Raw genomic sequence first — 22,640 nt, 5'->3', positions numbered from 1 at the left:
ATCCTACAAAATAAGCGATTGATTGGCGATTAGGTCCGATTAGGTCCAACTTTGACCTGCGTTGACCAAACCCGATTAGATCCGATTAATTCCGACTTTGACCTATATTGACCAAGCCCGATTATATTGACCGATTAGCAATAAATCTCATCGGTGGATGTCCGATTAACGATTAATCGGCCGATTAGGCCGATTTCTGCAACACTGGTTATAATTAACATGACTATTAATGAAAATAAATAAGACTCAGCGAAATTTAATGAGATTGCTACGAATCAAATCACTTTTAAGATTAAAAATGTTTCTAACCAGTACAAATTAAAAGTCGAAATTAGATTTCAAACATAGATTGGGGCTCAAACGTATTTTTATGATTGGTTCTAAAAACAATCTAAGATATTCAACTAACATACTATCTCTAAACATCCTACAAATAGATTTTGATATGTATTTTTCCAACAAGAACCGAACACAGTAGTCTTTTCTCTTTGGTTAAAGAAATGTTTATTTCGGGATTGTAATGCTGAAAACCATCAAGACAAGGTAAACAACAAAAAAAGAAAATAGGAAAAAGAATGAGTTTTTTGTCTACCTTATTTCTTTTATTTTTCCTTATATAAATAACTCCATCAAAATGCAATTATCTCAACAAACAAATGTCTATTACCCTTAATATCTTTAGTTTGATCTGTCGTACTTCACTTTGCACTTTATCTAAGTAGTTTTTTTTTCGCAAAATTGCCTAAAAGCTCACGTGAGTTGGAATAGAGTATAGTACTATCTAAAAAACATGAAGCAACTCCATCTAAGAACTTTTAATTTAGATCTGAAATATACAACCATGATGACGATGATAATAACCATATTATATATAAATACATTGTTAGCTTTATTCATAAAAAATAAAAATAAAAATCCGACAATTATAAGAGGTTCCATCATGACAACACTATATTTATCCAATAAAGGAAATGCCAACATAACAAACTTTTCTTGAAACAACTTATTTCTGTTGTACAAAAAAACATATACTTCTACACCAACTATCAATTCATGCCGTATACGTATACATTTTCCACATGTTATTAATTCGCTTTATATACCACAATAACCGATATTTATGTTTTACATTTGCTAATTAATAACAATATAATTTGCATCCTTTATGGTCCGATTGTTCCTAGATTCATGCTTACGAACCTGAGCATGAGTCTCTGCATCATGCTGAAACATGTTGACAAGTTCTTGCAACTCCAGTTTTCTTACTTGAACCTGTTCTTCAGTGATTGGCTGTTTAAGTCCAAAATATATTAACCCAACTGCAATTAAGATGATCCCTATCAACAACATCATTCCTGAAAATAGACCAAATGCATATGGTGTATTTTCACTTCCAGGGATTCCATCAACATTGATCCCAAATAATCCCGTGATAATTGACAAAACTAGCCCACACCCACCAAACACACCTAAATTATGTGTCACCCTTGTGCTTCTATCCTGCAAAAAAGAAACGAAAAGGGTAAAATCGTCATTTAGTCTCGTACAAACGGTACCTAAAAAGTGCTATGTAAACAAACCAACAAAGACTGTTTCTTTTTGGGTTTGAATATGAAGGGTAAAATGACCGTTTTACCCTTCTTTCTAGAAAGAAAAGAAAAAAAAAACCTGCAACCAGGCTCGTTTGGTGCTCTGCATGACATCTTGAACTGTAAAAATGCGACCACGAACTGCTTCTTGCTCTTCAAGCATCTCCCTTGTGCTTTTTCTTATGCCCTCAAGCAACATTTTGGTTGTGTTTCCACTCAAATGTTGAACAAGTTCAAACACAATTTCTTCCCTTGCATGTAATGACCATTTGACTCTAATAACCTTCAAAAGAAACACATATTATTTTTTTTAACTTTTTATTTAAAATAAGAGATGCAACGGTTATAAACTCAAGTATTAAAATCATGTCAAACCTCTTGTGATAGCCTTCTGATTTCTTGGTTAAGAATTATAATGAAAAGATCCAAATCTTCGTTGTTTCTCTTATTAATGAACTTCAGTTCCACTTCATCAGCTTCCCCAAATATAGACTTCCGAAATAATCTGAACATTAAGAAATATATATTATTAATATTTACTACACAAAATTAAAATAAAACAAGAAAAAATATAAGCTCACCTGTCATCCCATCGTGCAAGCCGGCTGGCTAAAAGTGCTATCACCTCATGTATTGTCCTTGGTATATTATTACCACCAGCAAAAAGAAGTTCCTAGATAAAGGGTAAGTTAGTAATTAGCTAAAAAGAAATAAAATATGAGGACAAAGAACAGAAAGGCAAATAGGTGAATGGTTAATGTCTTTAATTACGTTAAGCCAGGTTTTTTGGCTTAACCCATTAAGTCAAAAGAAACAGAACCCTTAGTAAATATTTGTATTGATGAAGGACAAGATTGGAAAGAAACCTGAACTTCTATGACACCCAAAACATTTAAGAATGATGTAACTCCTTTTTGATGCAATGCAGTGACTAAAAAGTTTTGAGCTTGCCATGAACGAAGCACAACTGGTACATCATCTTCCTTAATATACGGGTCACCAAAAGATTGACCCAAAAGTTCAAACAATAAACCTCCAGCAACCCTAACTGGGACCTACACAACATGCAACAAATCCATAATCATGAATCAAGATTTTATAAAGAGTCAAAAGATGCAACTATAATCATACAAAACAGTCGATATATTATATAATATACCTCATATAAAAGGTGTTTCATCCTTTCACTTATAAGCCGGCTTTCATCTCTCAAAGCAATACTTATAGCAGGATGCAACCATGAAGCATTAGTAAGCCAGGAACTAATGTGTGGGTGGCTTGCATCCACGTGGCACCACCATATAGGTCCAGCTGGCCGCTCCCAATAGGGGGCAGCTAAATCTGCAGTTGTGCGATCATCTTCATCATCCGTGAAATCATACTGCTGTGAGGTCCAGTCATCATTGCTTTGCACTGTTTCAACAAGTTCAGATATTCTTGCCCAACCAATTGGGATCCAATGGTGGATATTTTCATTCCAGATTTCTGTAAGAGGTGTGGGTTCTGATGAATAACCATCATCAAGTTCTTGAAGAGATGATTTGGTCGTTAGCTTATGAGCTGGTTGGGGTTTTGTGTGTGATTTTGACTTTGTTGATCTTCTTTGACCTTTCACATATTCGAAAGCACATAAGAGTCCATCTGTCCAAAGCTCACTACCTGCCATGGTTTCCTTGTTGTAATGATTTGTATGTTGTTCCAGTTTTTCATCAGGCATACATTGGTCCTCTTTGATTGTACTACCCATGCTGTGTTTCGCATCAAAAATCATATGAAATACTATCAGATCTTAAATAGATGTTAACTATGCATTTCCTTTGGGATAACATCTAGTCCTTGCGATAACTTCAGGAAATAAAAGTGGTAAAGTTTTGTATGCTTAAGTTGTAATCTAACTAAAATTGTTTTCAGTACCTATAAAATCAAATTACAATACACATCAGCAAGTGTTCTTCAAGCGCAATAAACTTATGCAATCTTAGTATTCAATTAAAAGTCCTCGATCCAAATCAGGAGCAGCAAAACTAGATGTTGTAAAGTCAGCAAACGGAATATATTATTCACTGGTTCCTACCAGTTAATTGCTGAAAAATCAATAGCTTAAACAGTTAAACCCTTAAGCTAAGAGGAAAGTAACTTTCTAACGATTAGCAGTGGTGTATTTAATGGTGAAAAGTGTGATGCTAACTGACCTTAGAGAGGCAGCGAGAGGGAGGTTGCTGATGGCGGAGGGTGGTCGGAGAATGTGGTTTCGCGAAGTGATTCCCACCGTCGGTGTAGAAGATAAGCGTCCAACGTACGCATGACTTCAAGCACAGCAGCTCTCGAATGGCCAGAAAGCAAAACTCCTCTTGGATGCACTTTGTAGTTTTTTACTACCGTTTAAAAGCAAAACGATTTTGATTGTCATATCAAATCGCTTTTTTTTCTAAATATATCATTTATTAAAAGTTTCTAATTATATAAATAAAACAGACAATTTAATTATCATAGCCGAAAATATATTTATTAAAAACTATAAAACTAAAAATACATTAATTATAAATTTAAGGGATAATGACGAAAAAACAACTACATTTTGTCACGTTTTCTAGTTTAACCACCGATTTTTAATAAGTTCCGAAGAAATCATCCATTTTTGGTAAAATGTTTCACTACGACAACTTTTACCTATTATAACCTATTTTAGTTTTTAGATACTAAAACAACACTATATTTTTCTAAAAATTCGGTTTAACCACCAACTTATGGATCGTTACATTGAACTTTTGAAAAAAAATATAGTGTTTTTTTCGTACTTAAAATAAGTTCTAATAGGTAACAGTGGTCATGTTGAAACATTTAGCCAAAAATTGGTGGTTTTTTCGTAACTTTTTAAAAACTGATGGTTAAATCGAACTTTTGGAAAAATATAGTGTTTTTTTCGTTATTTTCCCTAAAATTTAAAATTAAAAACTAACTAAAAACAATTTTGTTTGTTTTTTAACAAATATTATTGAGTTGTTAGATTATATTTATATTATTCTATAATAAAAGAAAATTAATAATACATAAAAGAATAATAAAAAGTTGGTTCTTTATATAATAAATATTAAATTATTACTGATTTATCCAAATCTTTTATAGAAAATTTAAACTTATTTTGGGAATGAATTTCTCATCCCCTCTATTAAACTTCCTTTCGGTGGATGCTCCAATTATCATTCTACTTTATTTTTCTAGAAAACTTTATTTCGATTTTGTTATTATAATATTATGTTTTTTTTTCTTAACAAAAAGACATTTCTATCCATAATTTGCTATTTTAAAATATGATAACATGACTGATGTAAACAAGTTTTCTTGTTATATGAGATATCTATTTGAAATATATTGTTGATTGAGAAAAATAAAAATATTGGTAATATACGATGGTTTTTTTATCAATAACTTTATATTGTCTATTTCTTGTCTTTCCGCGCACTTCTTTCTACGACTGTTTTTTCTTTGTTGAATGTCAAATGTATAGTGAAATAAAATTCAGATTGTTGATCAAATGTTGTTGTCATTTTCTGCATTTCGTCCGCTTCCATGTTGAAATCAGATGCATTGGAAGACAACCCCCTCCCCCTTCCTTTTTGCTTTGTCCCTACCCATCCTCCGGACAATTTCTTCTAGCTCGAGTTCGTCGTCCTGATTTAAATCTAACTCGATACAAGCATCAGAAGAAGTTATGTATCCACTGGAACCTGTTTTTGTTATTTTTTGGTTTGCTCCTAGTATGAAGTTGACTTCATATTTTTTCCACCTTGGACTAAGAATTAACAATTTCCAAGGCTCATTAACCTTGAATGTCTTTCCCGTGTCCTCGCGAAAAAAAAAATGCAAAGCCTCTTGAAGAATTTTTTTCATCTCCTTGACCGCTTCTCCTTTGAGTTTTTAGATTGTTGTACAACTCGTTCATTTTTTTAAACGGCTTTTGCTATTTCTCGAAACTTTGAATTAAGTTGGTGCTTGGTACGGTACTCGTCTTCTCTACCCAACTCCATGCGACATCTTTCAAGAATGTGAAGCCAAAAATGTTCATGCGCTTGTGCATTTCCATGCGTTGAATCCTCCGAAATCAACCCAAGCATGTGTCAACACCAGCTTTTCTTGGAGAGTCCATGCTTGAGGCTTCAATTTTGTCGTCTCTTGCACTTGTTGTTTTCCTTTGCGGCGTAGTGGGGGTGGTGGTGGGAGTTTGAGTTTCCCGTACAAATTTATCGTTCGACTCATCGAGGCTTTTGTTTTGTGGTTGAAGGTGAAAGGGTGGGGTTTGGCTTTGGGTTCGGATTGATTTGGTGAAAGTTGATCTGGAAAAAAATACAAAGTTGTTGAACATATTTGGACTACCATTTGGTACTTTGATGGGGGTAGTATTGCCTAATATTTTGGTATTGGAATTGTAGAGGAGATGGATTGAAGAGGAGATTGAATGGGGGCATCAAATTGGGATCGATAAACCGGTAGGGATGGATTGAAGGCAAACATGTTTTGAGTTCGGGTATTTGAACTCAAAACATTGGTTTTCTTCTATGAGATTTTGGGGTTGGATTTTTAGGATTGTTGGGGTTCATTTTTTTAAGAAATAAAGAAGAATTGATAGAAAAATGTGTGATTTTGAATATGAAAGTACTCGGTTATTTATAGGTGTATAAAGTGGTGTGTGTGTGTGTGTGTGTATATATATATATATATATATATATATATATAAAAGTTCTATGGAAAATAAAAAACCTAAAAATACATAAATATACATAAAAAATATACTTAGAGATCACAATTTTTTTTTTTTACTTTATATTCTTTAAAGCCGCACTTTTTTATATAAATTCGTTAAATTTTTTTTTTTGAAAAAAAAAAACCAAATAAAATAAAAAATAAAAAATTGATTTTTTAATTTCTTTTTCAACGAATTTATAATAAATAAATAAAAAATAAATAAAATAAAAAAAACTGCGATTTTTAAAAATATAAAGTCAAAGAAAAGATCTGTGATCTCTAAGTATTTTTTTTTAATGATTTTTAGGGTTTTTTTGTTTTCTATATAACATTTCCATATATATATATATATATATATATATATATATATATATATATATATATACACTAGCCGTTTACTCATGCCAAGCGACGGGTGCACATAGTTTTTTCAGAAATTAGTTTCTAGAGACAATTAATTTTCTTTAAGCACGAGCTAGTTCCTTACGGCCTTTTGACGGATTGTTTTGTGTTGAGTAGTTCATCTTAACGGATAGTTTCTAGCAAGGTGCATATTCGTACAATAGGGTGGACAAATAAGTAAAACTCATGGCTACACCATAAGCTAAGGTATTTTTCGGGCATTGTGACCGTTTACGTGGTTCAAAATGCTATTTTTAAACTTTTAAACGGTATTGTTCTTTCACTTATGCATTGGTATACGCCTGAGATCTTTCTTCGTTTCATGTCGAATGTATAAGACATCATATGAATAATCAATAAGGCACTTTGTCCAATAAAAGCAAGATAAAGCATTGTATTTCTAATGAAATCAAGTCCAAAGTAATACTTTTACAATCACTCCTTTTAAGTCCAAAATACCCAATTTGATCATTTCATTAATAAAGGTAAAAAACAAACAATTTTATTCTTTCGTTAAAAAACATTATTTTGGAGAAAGTGACTCAAAAAATACAAAAAAAGTCCCCTTTATTATGCTATTAGAAGGGACATTTTGGACGATTTAAAAAAAAAAAAAAAAAAAAAAAAAAGGGTTAGAGAAATAAACATAATATCAAGTCTTTGGGCACTGGAGTTGATCTTTAATATCCATGTAATTTTATATTTATACCCTAGATCCTAAAACTGGAGTGGACTTTTAAATCCACCAATACCAGAATATTAAAAATTACATTAAACACAATATAGAAGTAAATTCAAATAAATAATCGGCTGATAAATTTTTTTAAACTTGGGAAAAAAGACATGAATTTTAGAAACAATAAATCATATAGATTTAATGAGTGAAATTTAAAAATGAAGGAAACATAAATATCCCCACTAAAAAGCATAATCAAATAAGTAAAATGAAAAAAACACCTAAATGGAAATATATAGGCTTTAAAAAAGTGTAAAATAAGAAACATGAATAGCTCTTTAAAAGAAAAGCCTTCTAACACGTTGAAAACCACAATCTTAATCTCAAATTTATTTATAAATAATGGCATCGCTAAACTGAGGTTTCTTAACTTAAAACCAATACTCCATATATCAACCTCTACTCCATAATTTCACATTAAAACCAAATGTGTCATGTTGTATTGGGAATTAGGGATATGGGCTACTCATAATTTTAAATATTTTTACTAAAAACTTTTCAAATGAAGTATATAAAAAGTAAAATAGTCAACTTTGAAGCTATAGAATATCCCAAACCCATTGGTCAAAAAGAATTGGTCTTGTCCAAAAATATGTCTTTATACTTTGAATAATTTATATGAAAATAACATAAAAATGGAATCTAGTCAATCAAATACCACCTAACCCATAACATTTAGATCGTTTTAAATGCACTTAACCACAACAAAAATTTAGGGTAACACTAATAATTCCATAAAAACCCGAAATAATTATAGTTCTATACAGAATAATATAGATTAGAGAAGAATGCTTACATCTTACAATGTAGATGCAAAAGACCCTTTTCCATGGTGTACATGTTAGTCATATATCCATTCAAACCTTATAACAATAAAATTAAAAACATTTACATAAAAATATTACTGCCAAAAATAAAATAAAAAGCAGACCCGTTTTACCTATGGATGATCCTTCATGTTTCGGGTTCGATCAAACATGAAGGAATCAATGACAATGAGCATTTGCATTTTAAACCTTCGACTTCATTTTATATAAGAGGGTTCATTCGTACGCTCTCCAAAACTTATTTATCCACCAGTGGATTCCAATCTTGCTCATAAAACATTACATGCATTTTGCATCATTCTAATTAAATCAATAACACTACAACTTCAACTAAAAATGACATTGGTATTTCAAAGACTCAATGCCGCTTGTTTGTTTTTAGGGTTCTTGGCTAGATATAAAAAAAACAATACAAAAATGACCTTTTGATCCTTTGAACCAGAGAAATGAACCGGACACCTAGGCAAGTCATGGTCATTTCATCAACTAAATCATATGTCAATCGAAGCTGTCTTTACAATCGTGGCATCACAGAAAGCTTTCCAGATGGCTAGTTTTAGTGATGAGGATGAGGACATTTACATCTTTTCCACAAATAATGGTTCTCTATTGAACCTCACCATATATATATATACACACACACACACACAGAGAGAGGTTAAAATGTAGATAATATCTATTATGTGGACGTGTGTGGACAACGTTATTCTATGAGAATAACAAAGAAAATAAGTTGTTTGGTAATGATAATACATTCAACCTTACATAATTATTGTTATTATCATACATACTCACTAATTTTTATTTATTTTTGTTCTCACGTATCACTTTTCACTCATTTTTATTCTTATAAAATACAATTATCAATAATACATTCTAACAACATTTTAACATAATGAGAATCATAAAAAAAAGTTTATAATACCCATATAGTTGATTTAATTAGTGAGAATGTGTGATAATGACAATAATTATGCTTATTTGAATGTATTCACATTACCAAACAACATATTTCTTAGTCAATTTTACATAATAGTATTGTTCACACGTCCACATAATAAATGTTCATCCACATTTGAATCTAGTCCTATATGTGTGTATACATACATACATACATACATACTAATAAATAAAAATATCTATGTGTCACATGTCATTTTTCTAAAGTTTAAATTTAACTTTTAACTTTATTTATACGGTAATACGTGACATTCTAATAGAGTTTCTTTTAATTATTCAAAATTTATTTAACTCAATCCCTTTTTTAGAATTTAATAGATTACCATTCATTGGTTTTATCCATGATTTTAGATCACTTAATATTTTTGTATTTGCATAAATAGTAAGACCCCAATGGATAAACAACAAGTTAACCATTATTTAAATTTACTTTTTTTTTATCATCGTCACATTAAATGTTATTTGAACAAAGAAAAAAGATTTTTTTTTCTTTTAAGTAACAGATAATAATTATATTTAAATTTTAAATTTCTTGTAGTACCTAATTTATTTTATTAAATATTTTACAAAAGTTAACTTATTAAATATCATGATTGTAAGGAATATATATATATATATATATATATATATATATATATATATATATATATATATATATATATATGGTTAGGTTCATGTGAGACGACCTAATTTTGTGAGACTGTGAGACGTATTTTTTATTTTATTTTTAATTTTTTTTAATTTCTTTAGTTAATTCAAGTTCCGAAAATAATATTTAAAAGAAGAAATTTTGGATTTTTCCATTTATTTTGCATTTTAAAGTTATTTTTTAGAATATGTACAGTGTAATATTCTATTAGAATATTTCACATATTTTAAAAAAAAATATAATTTATTTTTATTTTTTTTAGTTAATTCAAGTTCCGAAAATAATATTTAAAAAAAAAAGAATTTTTAGATTTTTCTATTTATTTTACATTTTAAAATTATTTTTTAGAAAATGTCAATGTAATATTCTATTATAATATTTCACGTATTTTTCAAAAAAAAAAAAAACGGGATTTTTTTTTATTTTTTTATTTTTTTAGTTAATTCAAAATCCGAAAATAATATTTAAAAAAACAATTTTTGGATTTTTCCATTTATTTTGCATTTTAAAATTATTTTTATATTTGGTCTCACCGTATCACAAAATTAGAATGGTCTCAAATGAACCTGAACATATATATATATATATATATATATATATATATATATATATATATATATATATATATATATAAGGTTCAAATGAGAACCAAAAAAGGTTAAAAACCGTAACAACCTCTAATTTTAGATGTTTATAGGGTGTTTATAAAGAGTTTAGGGTGTTTAGGGTGTTTATAAAGAGTTTAGGGTGTTTATAAAAGGTTTAGGGTTTAGGGTAAACCCTAAACCCTTTATAAACATCTAAAGTTAGAGGTTCTTACGGTTCTTAATCTTTTTTTGTTCTCATTTGAATCAGTCCATATATATATATATATATATATATATATATATATATATATATATATATATATATTATTTCAAGTCTCCCATTTTTATAATATAATATGATCTCAAATTTATATTATTGTAATATTTTCAATTCTCGTTTATATGATATCATTTTACATTGAAAGTGATATTCATACATATTCTTCATTGTATATTCTCAAACTTTCATATTTTCTATATTACATCATATTTTAGTTTTGAATTATTAGAAATTTCTTATTACATACATCATTATGCTTACAAAATAAAAACATTTTCCAACACTATACTTCTAATTTGTAATATTTTGTTGCAGTACTTTTAAAGTTTCATTTATTAAAATACAATAATAACTTTTATCTTACATTGACAATCATATTTTAATATAGTTTAGTATTGAATTTTTAAAATTTTCTTATTTTATCACTCTACTTTCATTGTCTATCTTATAAACTTGTGGTTTCCACGGGTCTCTAACATTTTATATATATATATATATATATATATATATATATATATATATATATATATATATATATATATATATATATATATATATATATATATATATATATAGGGAAGGGTTATATGGAAAACAAAAAAACATAAAAAAAAAATACTTAGAGATCACAAATCTTTATTTTGACTTTATATTCTTAAAAATCGCAGCCTTTTTTATAAATTCCCTGGGAAAAAATAAATTAAAAAACGATTTTTTAGTTTTTTTTTTTATTTTTTATTTGTTATTTTTTTCAAAGATTTTTAGCAAAATTATGTAAAAAGTTGTGACTTTTAAGAATATAAAGTAAAAAAAAAAAAAAAAAAGATTTAATGTTTCTTAGTATTTTTTGTATACATGTTTAGGTTTTTTTTAGGGTTTTTCGTTTTCCATAGAATATATATATATATATATATATATATATATATATATATATATATATATATATATATATATATATATATATATATATATATATATTAGCAGTCTACCCGCGCGCAAATCGGCGGACGTGGAATAATTTGATCTTTTTAGAGTTAAAACCATTTTGCGTTCACTTCGAGAAATGAATATTAAATTACATCTATTTTTCAAGAGCGTTGGCGTACCATATTAAGAGGGTGTTTGGCTAACCTTTTTTAAAACAACTTATTAGGTTTCACATCACTATACGTTAAAAAAATGTTTGGATTATAATAACTTATTCTGGTGGGGAACCTCTATACGCCATTTTTTCATAAGTTACCCTACACTTACTTATTAACTTATAAGTTAATAAACTAATAAGCAATAAGTTTTTTTTCTAAACACCCCCTAAATGGTTATTATTTCCATTTATACATACCCAAACCACTTGTACTGTTTGCCGTCCTCTTTTTTTTTTTCGTTTTCCTTAATTCATTTATTAATTTAATGTCCTACTAAGTAAAATGTTAAGATATATAAATAATAGTTTATAAAAATAAACCTTTAGAATATCAGGTATTGTGATGCAAAAGTCGATAAATAGGCCTTTGAGAAGGCCAAAATTCTCAGGTGTCAACTTGTTCATTGTGATTTTAAATCAAGTTTGGTCACAAATTAAAACATTTTCAACGATGGTATGTAATTCAAGGATTCATATTGATTTACGTTCTCGAAACCTTAAAATATTGAACAAAATCTATATAGAACCTTATAATGACAATAATCACCGTAATCAGGAAGTCCTTGTGATGAAACTTGATATTATAAGGACCAATGATGAAAAAGGTTTCATTTTTAGACTAAACAAGATGAAAAATATACAAACTACCTTAATCATGTCAAATCTTGTGTTTAACCGTTCTTTATTGCAAAAGTAAGATGCCAAAATATACAAACTAATGATAATACAATGCTCTAACTGGCCCTCTTGGTTGAGTTATTTGAACCTGCAAAGCCAACACATTAAAGAAACATAGTAAAAACCTTTTTAGGAATAAACATGATATAATAAAGCCTTCACCCAATATATTTATAAGATAAAAATACAAAAAGTTAAAAATGATGAAATCAATTACAAGTAAATATTAAAATAAAAACCTGTCAAGAAATAATCATCTGCAGGAGGGATATTTGAATCAACATGTATTTTCTGATGGTTTCAAATTTTAAATTATCCGAAATTCAGGGAAGGAGATAGAATTTATTGAGAAATATAAGGATTCAAAACTCAAGTTAAAATTTAATATTATTTTTATTGATGACTACTTATACTATTAGCTTAATGATTTGAACATCTTAAAAAAATAATATTATTATATTCAATGTATTTTTAGAAATAGTGAGATTTCTTTTATAAGATAGTATATATATATATATATATATATATATATATATATATATATATATATATATATATATATATATATACTAGCAGTGTACCCGCGCAAAGCGGCGGGGCGTGTAAATTCTTTCGATAATATGTTTCCTCTATAAAAATGTTATGTTACAAAAGAAAGTACATGTCGAAGACAAAATAATCAAACTATGGTGTTATTTGGGAGATGAAGTCATTTTTTGTTCCTGAACGGTAGACTTTATAGCAGAGGAGGGAACAAAGAGGTATATGCGATTGGAGGGATATTTGAATCAACATGCTAAATTTAAAGATATCTAAAAGGGTTCAAAATTTGAATGAATCCGAAATTTGAGGGAACCATATCAAATTGCTGAAAAATATAAGGAGATTTGATGATAAATATTTGAATTCAAAATTTGGTTAAAATTTAATATTATTTTATTAATGGTTACTTGTACTATCAGCTTCATCATTTGGACATCTTAAAAAATATTATTATTATAATTAATCTATTTATAGAAATAGTTAGATTTCTTTTATAAGATAGTATATATATATATATATATATATATATATATATATATATATATATATATATTTGAATTCTAGCCATTAAAATCAAAAAAGAAAAAAATAATAAATATAACTATTGAGATGAGAGATTTTCAAAAAAAGAAAAAAAAGTAGGGCCAATAGGGTGAAGAGAGAAGAGGTGGTGTAGCCTCCCCTCACTCCTAAACTGCACCGCCAGTATAGTTTTTCCGGCCACAATTTCGGCTCCCGCACCTACCGGCCTTATTCATCGCAACACACTATTTTCATTTTCTTATAATTACAAAAAAGTATACTCTGTTTTTGTTACTAGTTATTGTCCTTTAAAAGTTATAAAACAAGCCAAGGAACTATTGATTTGGTTAAATTTTATTTCCTTGTTAGAAATAAATAAGGAATGATCACATAAATATCGAAATTTAAGAGATTCTATAACAAACTGATCATCTTTTTATATTTTATAAAATGACCATGCATTTTTACCAAAAGCATTTTCTGTAATTGACAAAATGGATTCCCACTGTCAAAACATATATATCTTTTTCTTTTTTTTTTTCGTTTCGCAAAACCATTGGGAACATTTCGCAAAAAGATTGAAACCAATCTGACATTTCTTTGATATAATAATAAGTAAAAACGGGGTTAGGGAGACACTCGCATTGGCATCAACATCAAACGTTACAATGACTAAAAAAAACTTACGCACCAAAACCAACCATTACCCAAAAAAAAAAAAACCAAGTCCACTAACCACAATCCTACTACAATACAACCATCATCATCAGTAATCAGTAATCAGAACTCAATATCCGTTTTGCCATAGCTGCTGTTGCGACTGAAGTTTCTGTTGGGACCCACCCCCCTCCCTAGGGTTCTGCTGTTGTTGTTGCTGTTGCTGTAACTGTAATTGTAACTGTAACTGCTGTTCCTGCGATACCCCCGCCACCTGAGATTGGATAAAATCCGGGTAGTTTACACCCGCCCCACCGTATCCCTGTGACGGCTGCCGGAACCCACTGGGCGGCTGTGGCTGTGGCTGTGGCTGTTGCTGGTGGTTCTGGCTCTGTAAGCTGTAATACGCGTTGGCTGGAACTGCCGACCGGGACCCACCTCCACGAGCCCACTCATTCTACCAAAATCACACAAACAATTAGCATCCCAATTTTGAAAAAAGAAGTGATTAGGATTTTGTTATTATTATAAGTTTATTACCTGTTGGAGTTCTTTGTAATGAGCGTTTAATACATCTTCATAGTTTCCAGATGAAGTGTATCCAGAAGGAAGAGAGGGAGACTGGGTAGAAAGATTGTTTTTATAATGTGGAAGAATGGCTGCTGCCAGCTGTTGATGATATGTATTAGGTTGAAATCCAGATGGCATGTATGTGTAGCTTTGGGGTAAATAAGGGTAGCTCATCATATTCATGTTCATGTTCATGTTCATGTTGGTGAAATGTCCTCCTAAAGGAAGGTTATGCTGGGAATAAGGGTGCATGGCAAGGTGCTGTGGAACAGCACCAGCACCAACAGGTGTGTGTTGTGACTGTGCTGGTTGTGATGATGATGATGATGGTGGTGGTGATGTCAGCCCCACATTCTTCAAAGCCTAATAAATAATATAAAATTTAAATGTTTATGATGATATGAAATCATGAATGTGAGTATATATATATATGAAGTACCTCGGCCATGGACACGGTTGGATCGTTGATGGGGGATGCTGAGTTGGCATACCTACTTGGCATTGATTGACTGACTGAAAGTGAAAACTGTGAGTATGATGACAGGTCAGATTCTCTGACTGGATTTGGATGACCGTTTGCTGACATGGCATTCATAAAGGGAGTGGAAATTTGACTTTGAGGGAAATCGAAAGTATGCGTGTTTGTTGTTGGAGGGAAGCCATATTCATTGCCACGTGTCACTTCTTGATCATGATCATGATGATGATGATGATGATCCTCTTGTTTCAATGCAGTTTGTGAAGCAGAAGCTAAATCATAACTTTCTGTATTTCCTCCTGTTCTACTTCTATCTTCATAGTACTCCAAGTTTCTGAATTTTTTTTTTTTAAAGTTAAAAAAAAATAAAAGGATTCTATGAGTAATAAGAGATTATATAACTTAATACATACGTGGTTTCAGAGTGCTCAACAGATGAGGTAACTGGCTCTGGCTCTGCATCTGCTGTAGATGTAAAATGACCAGAATACCCTTGGTTCATGTTTGCTCCGAAGCTCCCGAAACTTAAATGTGAGCAATCAGCTGTATGGACTTGCAGGTGATCTGGAATGACTACAGAAGGCACATCATCATCATCCTCCTCTTGAGGTGGAGCTGGATCCATATGATTTTCTTCATGTATATTTGCAGTCACTGATGATATAGGCACAGGTGCATCATCATCATCTTCTTCTTCTTCGAGTGGAATGTCTAAATTACCCCCGTGAGACTCGTTCTCGTTCTCATTCTCATAATCCTCATTCTGATCTTCTGAGGAGCTTTCATCTTGTACCTCAACCTCATTGGTCTCATGCCCTAACAACTGCTTGTTTGATTGATCAGAATTTGTAGTGGAGTCTGTAATGGGATGCAGATTAACAGGCTGTGGTTGTTCAATGGAGGGCCATTCGTTATCAGGAGAAGAAGCATGGTTGTCAGACACGGTGGGTGGAGGTGGAGGAGCATGGTTGTGAGTGGTGGTTTGTGGTTGTGGTGGTGGTTGGTTGTTTTGTGGCCTACCCATTTTGACAATGTCAGCCATTGACTTTTGACCAGGAGCACCTGACCATGCAGATTGGTAACCAGAAGATGGCTGTGAAACTGAAACTGAAACTGATGCATTATCGGATGCACTGTAATAGGAAATATGAATCATATCAAAAAAACAGGTTAAAAATTTAATTTTTCAAATGTTATGAATTCAAGAACTTGTAAGGAATCACAAACCTGAAGCTTGGAGGATTCCAACTTGTATTACGTGGGGCCACTTTAGATGCTGATGTGGTTGAGCTTGTAAAAGAACTCGTGTCATTTTCTCTCTTATATGTTGGTCTTCCATGCAATCCACCAGACTCTGAAAAAATGCATTCATATTTCATAAACATCATTACATCAAAACTCAACTTCTTTATAGAAATCAACATATTTTTTTTCCAAGTTATGGCATTTCATTTGTATACCAGAAGAGCTAAAATGGTTTGAGCCACCACGTCCACCATATCTGTCTGTACCACTTCTACCCCCACGGTTAGAGGTCCCACCACCACCACCACGAGTTCTTGGTTCTGTTGAATCTTTGAACTCTTTTTTCTTTTCTCGTTTGCTCTTCACCTCGTGAAAAGGATCTACACAATCAAAAAACTTCAGATTACAATTTGGTTTAAGTTTTTAACATTGCTAGAATCATAAACTGTAGTTCAATTGTATGAAAAAGTCTTCAGCGATGAGGCAATAAACGCCTTAAAAGTCCTCGAGGCAATGATAATTCACTGTGTATCTCGTTCAACATAAACCCTAAAAATCAAAAGTTACAAATATGATTGATTTACTCGATCAGATAAACAGCTAAGGTTTGTTTTAGTAAATATTCAAACGTCTGTTAGCCCCAAAACGCCACAAATACATAATCTACCTTTCGCATATAAAAAGCGAAACAATTCAAAGCGAGAACGCGCTTCGATTTTTACACTCAATAACCATTCTTCAATCTTATCGACTCGGAAGATTAGGGCAAACAAGAAGTAATAAAGTGAAAAAAAATATATTCAGAAACATGATTGATTTCACCTTGGGAGAGAAGGCGATTAACGGCTTCGTTAGGGTCCATGTTACAATCTTTTAGCGTGGAGTAGATCTCCGCTTCCGGGACTCCGTTTACTATCTCCTTCAAACTTTGTACCATCCTCCTAGACGCCGATGGTATTCCGTGTGATCCTCCCCCATTACTCCCTCCGCCGCCTCTGCTACCCATACTTGTTATCAGATCTAACACTGTCGTTCACCGCCGCCACCACCGTCTGCAGTCGTACGCTCACACAGAAGTGCGTGTGTGTGTGTCAGTTTGAAGTGGGATGAAAGAGGGTCGATGATGCTGGCTTTAGACCAGAACAAGAGATATAAGAAGCTTTCTCTCTCTTCTTTGAAAACCTTCTGTTTGTCTCTCTCTCCCTATATGTTTTTGTATCTATCTTGTTAATTACTTTCCTTTTTCCCTTTCAAACTATTATTCGAGTACACCGAATAAATTTGCATTTCAATCTTTGGATTGATCTAATTTTGATTAAGTTAATCTAATTTTCCTTGCATATTTATCACTAGATGTAAGACGATTACATGGGTTATTTTAAAGAAAAAAAATACTAAATTCTAAACATTTGAAAAGTTTGAATTTATAAGAAAAAAATCGAAAAATATTGAATTGTTAAAATTAAATTGTTTGTTTTTAATTAAACAAATAATGTAGATAAATAAACAAAGGAAACTAATAAAACTTTAATTTAGAAATTTTAAAATTAAAAGGAAGTCAATTAATGAAATTGATATGCATTTATTATTACAGTTATTGCAATTATTATATTTAAATATTATGTGGAAATTAATAAAATAAAAAAAAACCACAAAATGACATGTGGAATAAAACTTAATTGAAAATAACCACAAAATTACATGTGGCAAAATAAATGAGAATGTGACATGTAGCAAAAAGATCTTTATTTATTAGGAAGGATTCGATTTAAAATGTTTTTAAGACAAAATTATGGTTTATTATAAAAGGGATAACCTCAATGTAAAAATCTACTAGAAGTTTTTTGTCACATGTCTTCTTCTTATTTATTTGGATACATGGTATATTCTAGAATTTTTAAATTTTCTATTTTCCACTTGTCATTTTATTGTGTTTTTTATCTACTATAATAAATAAAGGTTTATATATGTAATGTATTAAAACCTCATTAATTTTAATAATTCAAAAAATTTCTCATTTTTCTTATAAATTCAAAATTTTTCAAATTGTTAAAATTTTAAATTTAATTTTTTTTAAACATGTAATACATGGGTCTCACACCTAGTGTCATAATATAAAAAGAAATTACCAGACGAGCGATTACTATAGTTGATCGGCAATGATGCAATGTGATATTTAAATGTTTCTAACTATGGGTGCAAACGAGTTAGACCAAATTCGGCTGAGGTTTGTCTAGGTTAAAAAAGGTTTGGTTCAATTCAAGCTCATGAAAAATTAGAGGGTAAATAGCAAAAAAAACATTCTTTTAACACAAAAATTCGATTTTGACACCGTATTTTTTTTTTTTTTTTGTCAATTTTGACACTGTGTTTTCCAATTTGTTACAATTTTGACCACTTGACCGGTTAACCAGGTTGCATACTGACGTGGCATGATGACATGTCAGTTTTGATGACGTGGCATGCTGACGTATCAAAATTGAATTTTTTTCTCACAAAAAACATTAAGTTTTTATTTTTTTTTTCGATTTTGACACTAAGTTTAATTTTTTCTTTCAACTTGGACACTATGTTTTTTTGTTCCAAATCGAACATCATTTTTTCTAATTTTGTTCAATGTTGACAATTTTCTATTTGAAACTGTATAAATATTTTTTTTAATACATTTAAACCGTATAAATATGTTTTTTTTTCATTTAAAAATCATAGTTTTGTATAAACACATTTTTTTACACTCAAACTATATTTTTATGTATAAATATGTATTAATTATATAAAAATTGTATTTTATATTAAATATGCAACTTTAAAATGTGTTTGGAGGTTTGGATGCGTGTAGTTGATCAAAACTCGGATATCAAGTTTGCAACCCATCAAATTTTTACATCTTATTAGAAGCTTACGGGCCGAGCTGCCGGAACTGTTTGGCTCGATCAAGACCGCCATAGTGGAGTATTTTGATGAGCGCTATGCGGCTCTCACTGAGACGGCTGCCGTGGCAGCTACAGCGGTTGTAGTAGCGGCAGGGGGAGGAGCTGGTAGAGGTTTTCAGTATCGGGACTTCAATAATACGAAGCCTCCCACCTTTGATGGAGTTCAGGACCCGATCGTTGCTATGAGATGGTTATCGGACGTGGAGGGGTGTTTCTTCACGTGTTCATGCCCTGCTGATCAGAGGGTGAGGTGTGCTCTGAACATGTTAAGGCTCGGGGCAAAGGATTGGTGGAGATTGACCACGGGGTCATACTCGGATGCGCAAAGGGCTGCGGTTTCATGGGATCAGTTCAGAGAGATGTTCAACACTCGTTATGTTCCGCAGGTCGAGAGGGAGAGGTTGGCTCAGGAGTTCCTTGAGCTGAAGCAGGATTCGGAGTCGGTGACGGAGATCACCAAGATGTTTACTGAGAAGGCGATGTTTTGCCATGAGTTCGCTTCGAAGAAAGCTCAGATGTCCCGATATCTGAGTATGCTGAAGAGAGATATCAGACAGTTTGTGTCCGCGCAGAGGTGCGAGACTTTGTTGGAGTTGCAGGAGGCCGCCAGGCGGCGTGAGTTAGAGATTGAGTTGCAGTTGCGTGAGCTAAGGCAAGCTCCGGTGCAGTCGCAGCCGGCGACGAAACGGTCTAAGACCGTTGATTCCAGGGTGGGAGATCAGGGCAGCCATGTTTGTGGGAAGTGTGGGAGGGGTCACACCGGAGTTTGTCTGTCCGGTGGTGCATGCAGTAAGTGCGGAAAGGAGGGGCACTATGCGAGGGACTGTCGGCAGTCAAGCGTCGGTTCGAGATTTGAGGATTTGTTATCATTGTCATCAGGTTGGGCACTTGAGGGTCAACTACCCACAACTTGCTGCAGGACCGGTGCAGGCTCCAACACCGGCCACTTTGAGGATCACAGGTGGAGGTCAGGGTGGAGCGAAGCCCCCAAGGGCTCAGGGTCGTGCTTTTCAGCTTTCAGCAGAGGAGGTCAAAGCAGTGTCGGATGCAGCTGAGGGTATGTTCCTTTCTTGATATCTTGTTATCTCGTGATTATTGTGGAGTATTACTATCTGCTAGTCTCATTGTGTGGTTTTTCGTTCTGGGATCCGTTGTTCCTTGAGGGTTTGGTATGGTTATGGGTTAGAGTTTAGGTTTTCGTTTGTTATCATTCGTGAGGGTTATTAGTGGAAATATGGCGTTGGTCTGAATGTCGGGTAGCATCTACAGTCTGAGGAGTGGTTAGCGGAAGATTGAGTTTCTTTCGAGCGGGATGATCAGTGTGGAAATGTGATTTTGTGAAGGTTGCTAGTGCTAGTGGGAATCAGTCCGCGTGTAAGGGTTGGGTTTTGTGCAAGGTTGTTTTGGGAGGTCGGTGATAGCAACCGGGGGTTGATAGTCAGTGCCCTAAGTGGGGGAGAATTGGAAATTCTCCGGATGGTCGATAAGCATGAGAGATTGTTTAGCTGCTTGGGATTCCGCAGTGTTTCTGTTAGCCGAGAGCAGGCTGGTATGAGTGAGAGCAGGCGTGCGGGGCGGAATACAGACATATGGCATTTGATTGCGGAGGGCCTGGGATCAGGCTGGGATCGAGTATGTATGATGGAGATAGAGTTCGGAACCCTTTGAGGGCTAGAACAGTATGCATGAGAGGATTTCCCCGGAGAGATGACTCGGAGTGATAAATGCTAGTTGAGCGGTCCAGATAGACTGAAGGCCGGTAGGCGTACCAATCAGGCCGAAGGCTCGGAGGACGGTCCATCCAGACTGAAGGCGCTGTAGGGCGGTCCCGATTGGCTGACGCTTTTGAGAGTGGCCCATATTGGCTGAAGGCCTAGTAAGGCGGACCAGTCATGCTAAATACTTTGCAGGTTTATTTAGACCGGTTCGAGGGAAAGGGTTGAATATGTCGTGATGTGTTTGCATTAGAAGGTCTGGCCCCGGGTATTGATCTTGATTGGTGGAGATGATGCATGGACTCGAGAGTCCTTGCGAGCAGGTTCAGGACATGTGTGTTGCATGGATAGCGATTATACTATAAGGGAGTGTATATTCGCAAAAGTGAAAGCAGCAGCGCAGAGTTTTGATCGAAGTGGTCCAATTATGGTCATTGAGCAGCGTGATTGTGGCAGTGGTATGGGATCACATTCAGGTTGGATGGTTGTTGAGGCTCGGCAGGAATGCATGGATGGAATCTCGGATTTCCAGATAGATTTTGTTTTATGTATTGAAAATTCATCCGGTAGGATGTTTGGAAGTGTCATCAGTGTATCGGGTTTTTCCTAACCCGAGGACACTAGAGCCAGTTCAGTGTGGTCATGAGATTGCGGTGGAGAACTCGTGGGAGTTGCTCTGAGGCTGAAGCATGTGTCATCCTGTCAGCAAAAAGGGTAAAGTTGGGTTTCGAATATCGATGGTCGAGTCTTGAGGAACCTGGTCCGGTGAATGCCAGGCGGTGCATTGCAGGGGTAGTTTCGGAGTAGAGTTGTCGCAGGCTTCAAGGACGAAGCCTAATTTAAGTGGGGGAGAATTGTAACACCCCGTTCTTAAAGTGTTTAATTATGAGTCCCTGAGATTTAAGAGGAAGGGTAATTCTGGTCCTTTTACGGGAAATGGGTTTCATCCGAGAAGGTTTCGGGTTGGTGTATGTTGTTAGAAGCATTGGGCTTCTCGTCACCGTCGCATGAATGTAAAGTTATTTGGGAGCGGGTTTAGAGTAGAGGAGTTGCGGTGTTTTGAAGATGATTACTGTTTATAGCTCCTAATGGAAAAGTGGAAAAAGGGGTTCCATGCAAGCCATGCATGTATTTTGAAGTTTGGCTGGGTATGCCTAACGTAAGCTGGACGTACGCCCAACATAGTAGAAAATATGCGGGGTGGCTAAGTGAGTATGCCCAGCGTACTCTCAGAAACCCCAAAACCTAAAATTAGGGTCAGCCACTATATAAGGAACATGTTAGTTCATACCCTAGCTTCCTTAAGCTCATCCTTAACCTCAGAAACCCTAGAAACCCGTATTCCTCCCTTGTTGGGTGTGTTTGGCCTTGGAAAGCTCATT

At 33.0% G+C, this 22,640-nt stretch overlaps 2 protein-coding genes across 3 annotated transcripts; both read right to left on the bottom strand.

The window, feature by feature from the left end:
* Window positions 1-938: 938 nt before the first annotated feature.
* LOC145041541 (uncharacterized) lies at window positions 939-3,956 on the bottom strand. Of its 2 annotated transcripts, XM_078989662.1 has the most exons (8): window positions 3,782-3,956; window positions 3,504-3,673; window positions 2,749-3,337; window positions 2,456-2,644; window positions 2,171-2,262; window positions 1,965-2,094; window positions 1,669-1,872; window positions 939-1,500 (listed from the first exon to the last, which is right to left on the bottom strand). In XM_078989662.1, exons 3-8 carry the CDS (start codon window positions 3,334-3,336, stop codon window positions 1,135-1,137), a joined length of 1,569 nt encoding a protein of 522 aa, XP_078845788.1. In that variant the 5' UTR covers window position 3,337; window positions 3,504-3,673; window positions 3,782-3,956; the 3' UTR covers window positions 939-1,134. The 2 variants fall into 2 exon arrangements, with proteins under 2 accessions (XP_078845788.1, XP_078845787.1); XM_078989661.1 differs by lacking the exon at window positions 3,504-3,673.
* A 10,282-nt stretch (window positions 3,957-14,238) lies between these two features.
* On the bottom strand, window positions 14,239-17,831 carry LOC145041540 (uncharacterized). The gene is made up of 7 exons (XM_078989660.1): window positions 17,433-17,831; window positions 16,826-16,990; window positions 16,593-16,719; window positions 15,779-16,498; window positions 15,327-15,699; window positions 14,858-15,250; window positions 14,239-14,774 (listed from the first exon to the last, which is right to left on the bottom strand). Exons 1-7 carry the CDS (start codon window positions 17,614-17,616, stop codon window positions 14,448-14,450), a joined length of 2,289 nt encoding a protein of 762 aa, XP_078845786.1. The 5' UTR covers window positions 17,617-17,831; the 3' UTR covers window positions 14,239-14,447.
* Between the last annotated feature and the right edge of the window lie 4,809 nt (window positions 17,832-22,640).

This window comes from Lactuca saligna, chromosome 4, assembly GCF_052625555.1.
Source record: "Lactuca saligna cultivar CGN05327 chromosome 4, ASM5262555v1, whole genome shotgun sequence".
Lineage (NCBI taxonomy): Eukaryota > Viridiplantae > Streptophyta > Magnoliopsida > Asterales > Asteraceae > Lactuca > Lactuca saligna.
The sequence above is the reverse complement of the archived record's forward strand: the minus strand, read 5'-3'. Positions and strand labels throughout refer to the sequence as shown.